The following is a 5,775-nucleotide window of genomic DNA, read 5'->3' as shown; positions in this document are numbered from 1 at the left end:
GATGTAGGAAGCTATTCATGACAAAAATAACTTGCAGATCTATTTGTGTATCATGCTTCAGCAAAACAAAACAAGATTTGTTATTTGTGGGCAAGTGTGTTTTTACCCCAAATATTAGTCATCACCTCTAGGAAACGAGATTAAGGGGAACAACAGAAGGAAGACTTTTATTTCTCACTTGATATATTTGTTTTGAATTTTGAACAAAAACATATGTACTTTCAATAATTACAGAGATTTTAATTCTTTTTTTTTTTTAAAAAAAAGAAAAGACTCTGAGAGGCTATTCAAGAATGTTCCATCAGGAAAAGTTGTGAATGGGGGCTCCTGGGTGACTCCATTGGTTAAGCGTCCGACTCTTGGTTTCCACTCCGGTCATGATCTCTCTGTTCGTGTAAATGAATTCGAACCCCATGTGGGGCTTTTTGCTGTCATTGTGGAGTCTGCTTGGGATTCTCTCTCTCTCTCCCTCTCTCTCTCTCTGCCCTTCCCCGGCTCGTGCTCTCCCGTTCTCTCTCTCTCTCTCTCTCTCTCAGATGAATAAATAAACTTAAAAAAAAAAAAAAAAAAAGAAGAGTTATGAACAGACCTTCTTTCTCTCTCTCCGCAGTGGATCTCATGGCTTGATCTCTCCCAAGGGGTTGCAGTCCCTCTCCCCACCCCCAGGACCTTTCATTCCGGTCCTGCGGACCTTTCCGAAGCTCCCTAACAAGCTGCTTCCTCACCATGCCCCTGTCGCTGGGATACCTTTTCCCACTGAGTCACCTGCCTGCCTCCTTTGCATCCTTCAGGGCTAAGTTCAGAGTCATTTTCTCTGAGAAGCCCTCTCCAACCCCCATGGCCAGGATGAAGGCCCCTGGGCTCTGCCGCAGGGCCTTGTGCTTACCATTTTCACACGGTTACCCCCAAATGGTTGTTTGATTCTTTCCCCTGGATTCTACAATAGAACCCACAGGGGCAGGGGCTATGTTTTCCATTCGTGTTTCTACTGTGCCTCGTCCGGAGCCAGTGCCTAAAAAATGTTCCTTGAAAGGGAACGAATGAGTGAGTGAGTGAATGAATGAGTGAATCTTTACAAGGGACAAAATATTAACTCCTTCCCACTCCTACCGTATCATCACTGGAAGGTGAGTATAGTTAGGTCCATGCGTGAGCCCAACTGTCTGTTCTACTCCATGTCAACCTGTGTATATGTTTATAAATGCATATAAAATTTAGGGCCCCAGCTTCATGGATGAGCTCAAAAGGGTCCTGTGTTTACTCAAACAAAGCTATACTCCTCTTCCTCACAATTTCTGAAGAACACCTGATAAGATTTCTTTTTCATCACATTCTGTGAATTTAAAAAGGGCAGTAAAATCCGAGTCGAGACTGTGTTTGGGTTTTTTCATTTTCCTTTCTTTTTGAGTGTTATTGCTGTTTTTTTAGTGAGAACCTCTGCCTACCGTGAACTTCTGGATTTTTTAGGCTTTTTTCCTGGGAGGGTAAAGTCTTACGAGTCTTTTAACTAATATAGGCTCACGCCCAGGATGCGGACTTTCTTTTGGAACCGTTTTTATGGAGAGGAAGCAACAAAGGGGCAGTCCAGGGAAGAATTCTAAGTAGGGATAGAATTGAAAGCAGAAGTGTGGGCTTTCCCAGATTTCTTTCAGAAGGATGTATGGTTCTCTAAAGATGGTAAGAATCCTGTTTTCACTCCCCCCACCCACCCACCCTCTGCCAGGCAGCTGGGGAGGGCGGGGGCGGGAATTCAGGTAGTGACAATACAGCAACTTAGGAGTTCTGAACCCCGTGGGAAATTGCTTTTGCGCCTCAATATCTTGGTGCGTAAAATGTGTTAATGTCGTAAGTCACAATATTGAGTACTCCCTGCCAGACACTGTTTAATGCTTCACAGGCACTTATTCATTCAAATATTTATTAAGCACCTACTATGTGCAGCCACTCTCCTGAGCACTGGGGATATAACAGCGAACAAAATCTAGTGAGTGGTTGAGCTAGGATTCCAATTTAAGGTTCATCTGACTTTCCAGAGCCCTTACTTTTCGGCACTGAGCTGTGCAGTGTCTCTGCAGAAGGAAATAATAAAGACAGCCGATAGGAGTGTTTCGAGGCCAGAGAACGAAAAGCTGGAAAGGTCATCTAGTGCAGAGAGCACCCTGAACATTTGAGAAAGTGTAAATAAAAGAGGCAAGAATGACTTTCACCACTTTGTGGCTTGAGAACAGAGTTAAGGTTGGCTTTGAATCTTTCCCCCTAATCCAGAGCAAGGACAGTCGGTCATTCCATAGAACCATCTAGTTTTGAGGGCTCCAGGTACATATGTGGGAAATTCATGTACATAAGGGACATCACCCTTTCCACCCTTCAGTGTTTGTTCAGAATCCCGCAATAGGAGGAATACATTGATGTTTGCACAGAACAGGTCTAGAAACTATATTCAGTGAGAGGGTGAGGGTATTAACCTCTCTGTTTGCTCCCCACCCCCAACCCCACCAAAATACTTTGCTGTCACACAGGAATCGACTAATGACCCTCCAGGTAAAAGGGATAGTAGCACAGTGCCTCGCACAAAATATGAATTCAGTAAGTACTTGCAGAAGGAATGAATAAATGATTTCAACTCACAGTCACATAACAAGCAGTCAAAAGCGATCACATTGCACGCAGCCCATCCCAAAGGCCAACCGAGTTTTTTCACGCACTCAGCTCCCACTGGAAAGATCAGGGGAGGCAAACCTATCCCTCAGCATCTTCTTTGAAATGCAACGACTTGCGGAAACATGTGGAACTTCAAGAAGGTCAGAGCAGACTGTTTTGCTGTCCTTCTTCTTGGGCTACTGAGAAATCAGAAACATACCCAGGCACCCTGTGGAGATGAAAATCGTCAGGATCTGGACGTCCCCATAAAGATGTCACTCAGCCCGAAATAAAGGTATTGACTCACTCAGGTTTCTAGTTTCTAAAACGATGACTTAAGAGAGGATAGCAAATACTGCCAAGTCATGAAGTTCACGACCTCCCCCAGACAGGGAACGTGACTCCTTCAAACATCGGTGCCTGTTCACCCAGCCGATTAAAACTACACAGGGGTCGAGCTCTTCTTAATTAACGTCCCTCCTTTTTAACACACACGTGCCCTTCTCCACGCACATATTGTCCCGTCATTGCAATCGGGGCGTAGAAAGGCAAGTGACTCACTTGTCAACCACAACCTTCCAAAAAGGCATAGTAACCTGAATTTCGTTTCCAACAGAGTGAGGAACCAGTTAAGAAAGGGTGGCCTTTTCAATAGACTCTCACCCCTTAGCATGAAACATCCTAAGTCGCCAGTCTGTCTGTCCTCCTTGGCGTTGTCTGTCTGTCTGTTTCACTGCCATTCAACACATTTGGAGATCCCACTGCACGTCGGATTGGCTCTGGAAACTGTTTGCCACACTGGCACAACTCTTGCGACACAGGTTGGAAACTGGCATCTCTTCTGACCTCTGGGTCTTGGAGCGTCCCGGATTCTTAGGTCTCAAACTGCGCATTTTGAGCTTGGTGTAGAATTTGGGGAACGAGGGACTCGAAAAATAATACACCAGCGGGTCCAGCATGCTGTTCATGTAGGTGAAGCTGAGGGTCACGTGCAGGGCTACGTGGACGGAGGGGTCACAGGCACTCGAGGGCACCGTCCAGAGGAAATACAGCCTGGCCGACACGCTGGGCAGATAGCACGTGACGAACACAACCGCCACCACCGTGATGAACCGGATGGCCTTCTTCATCCGAGTCTGCCTGGCCAGCTGCTGCCTCTGCTTCAGGCTCCAAATAATCTTGCAGGAGCAAAACAGGATGACACCGAGGGGCAGGAAGAACTCCAGCTGGAACATGATGTCGTGCCAGCCGTTGGCCGACTCCATGATGAAGCTCTCGCAAGATATGGTGTCTTCGTGCACACACAGATGGTTCTCCATCAAAAGGTAGAGGGTCCCCAGGATGACAACGGTCCAAAGGGCAGACACGATGCCGGCGGCAGCCCGGTTGGAGATGGCGTTCACCAGGTGGTGGGGGTGGACCACCTTGAAGTACCTGTCCACTGCCACCACCGTGAGGAAGACGATGCTCCCGGCCCTGTTCATGGCCAGCATGAAGAGGGCCACCCGACAGGGAATGTCCTCAAAGGCCCACTGCCTCTGTCTCCAGTAGTAGTCGGTCCGGAAGGGCAGGCAGATCATGAGAAGGAAGTCGGCCACAGCCAGGTTGAAAAGGTAAATGGTGCTCGGCTTCCAGGTCTTCATGCAGAAGCAGAAACCGCACAGGGCGACGCCGTTGCCCAGGGCGCCAAGCACGAAGGCCACGATCAGCAGCGGGGGCATCACCTGAGAGATGGGGTCCCCCTCGATGAGGCAGCACGACCCGTTGTCCATGGTGGACGGAGGACAGGGGTTCTGCGTGCTGGGCGGCCCCGGGAGTCCCCACAAAGACAGGTGCCGATCGGAACGCTACCACTCACCGGGCTGCTGGTTTTCTACCTTCTTCACCCCGGGATGCGGGTGGACGCGGACTGCAGGTGCGGGTGGATGCGGCCGCCGCCAGGAGGCCAGGAACGTCAGCCGGGAAAGGAGAGGCTCGGGGAGGTCCGTTCGTCTCCGGCTGTCCCAGGCCGGGAGAAGCGGGTGGCACCGCGAGGCTTTGAGGCGCAGGCGGTCACTTCTGGGAAGCGGTGGGCAGGTCCAGAAGGATTCATGCTGCGGCGCCGGGCCGGCCCCGGCCCCGTGGTGATTTTTCTCTGCAGCCTCACTCTGCTCTTCAGACTCCTGTGCTGGAGAGCGTGCAGGGCCGCCCAGAAGGCACGAGAAAAGCTTGTTTGTCCTCCCTCCCGGTGGAGAAATACAAACATTTCCTGGAGCCGTTCTGGGCCTCTGCCTTTGCTTTCCTCCCCTAACCTTTGCCTGACTGCCCCGTCCGCCCCCCATCCCATGGGGCGCTCCCAGGCGGTGCCAGAGGGGGAGGCCTTGCTCCGCAGCTCCTCAGAGCCATTTCCTGTGCCCACACCCAAAAATAAGGCATGCAGAAGTCAGAAGCGTCAGGGGAGGAAAAAAGCTCTAAAACCAGCACTCACCGGCTGTCATTAGAAAAGCTCCGTGAAGCGTGACATCTTTCCTTCCCTCCATTCGTACCTCCTGCCCTTTGCATCCTTCCCTGGACCCAAGTGACCTGTTGCACAATGAGCAGGACCACGCAATGGACGTGAAGCCACCTCTCATGTGCCTGTCCCCACGCAGCAGCCTCTCGGGGAGTCAGTTCCTCCCTCAGCCGTTTGCAAAAGAGGATTTGGCTCGGAGTTTCCCCGCTGGCCGAAAACCATGATAGATATGCTTTTAATTTTAACTGTCGGCTGCGCCCGTTGGTGGGGGGAGTGAGGGCCGGGCAGTTGGTCAGAGAGCCTATCTCTAAAATAATCACGGGTAAAATTAGACTGCACCCAAGACTGGAGTCTTTGCTAAAATTTCCTACCCTTCGGTTTTCTAGATGATCCACCTGCCCCTGTGTCTTTCAGCTCCCAGCTTAGGAAAGGGGTGCAGGGAAAGGAAACGCATTGAAAGGAGGCATATACGCCTTCTTCCAGATGCTGATTAAAGCGAAGCTCTTCCCACTGAATCCTGGATCCAGGTCAGTCCCACGACATCCCCCCCAACCCCATCATGATCGCTGTCACCTCCCACCTGGGGGAAATATTGAGAGACTTTCCTGAGTGGTTTCCTTTCCTCTAACCTATTCCCTGTAATC

At 50.2% G+C, this 5,775-nt stretch overlaps 1 protein-coding gene across 1 annotated transcript; it reads right to left on the bottom strand.

Moving 5' to 3' along the window:
• Nucleotides 1-263: 263 nt before the first annotated feature.
• HCAR1 (hydroxycarboxylic acid receptor 1) lies at nt 264-5,510 on the bottom strand. The gene has a single exon (XM_086681574.1). It carries the CDS (start codon nt 4,410-4,412, stop codon nt 3,381-3,383), a length of 1,032 nt encoding a protein of 343 aa, XP_086537700.1. The 5' UTR covers nt 4,413-5,510; the 3' UTR covers nt 264-3,380.
• Nucleotides 5,511-5,775: the final 265 nt, after the last annotated feature.

The sequence above is a fragment of the Puma concolor genome, chromosome D3 (genome assembly GCF_028749965.1).
Source record: "Puma concolor isolate L17-30 chromosome D3, mPumCon1.1.hap2, whole genome shotgun sequence".
In the NCBI taxonomy this organism is placed as follows: Eukaryota; Metazoa; Chordata; class Mammalia; order Carnivora; family Felidae; genus Puma; species Puma concolor.
Note: the sequence above shows the minus strand (reverse complement) of the source record. Positions and strands in the feature narration are given on the sequence as shown.

Excerpts from the sequence above, each read along its gene's own strand:
- HCAR1 (XM_086681574.1), bottom strand. The coding sequence starts at position 4,412 with ATGGACAACGGGTCGTGCTGCCTCATCGAGGGGGACCCCATCTCTCAG.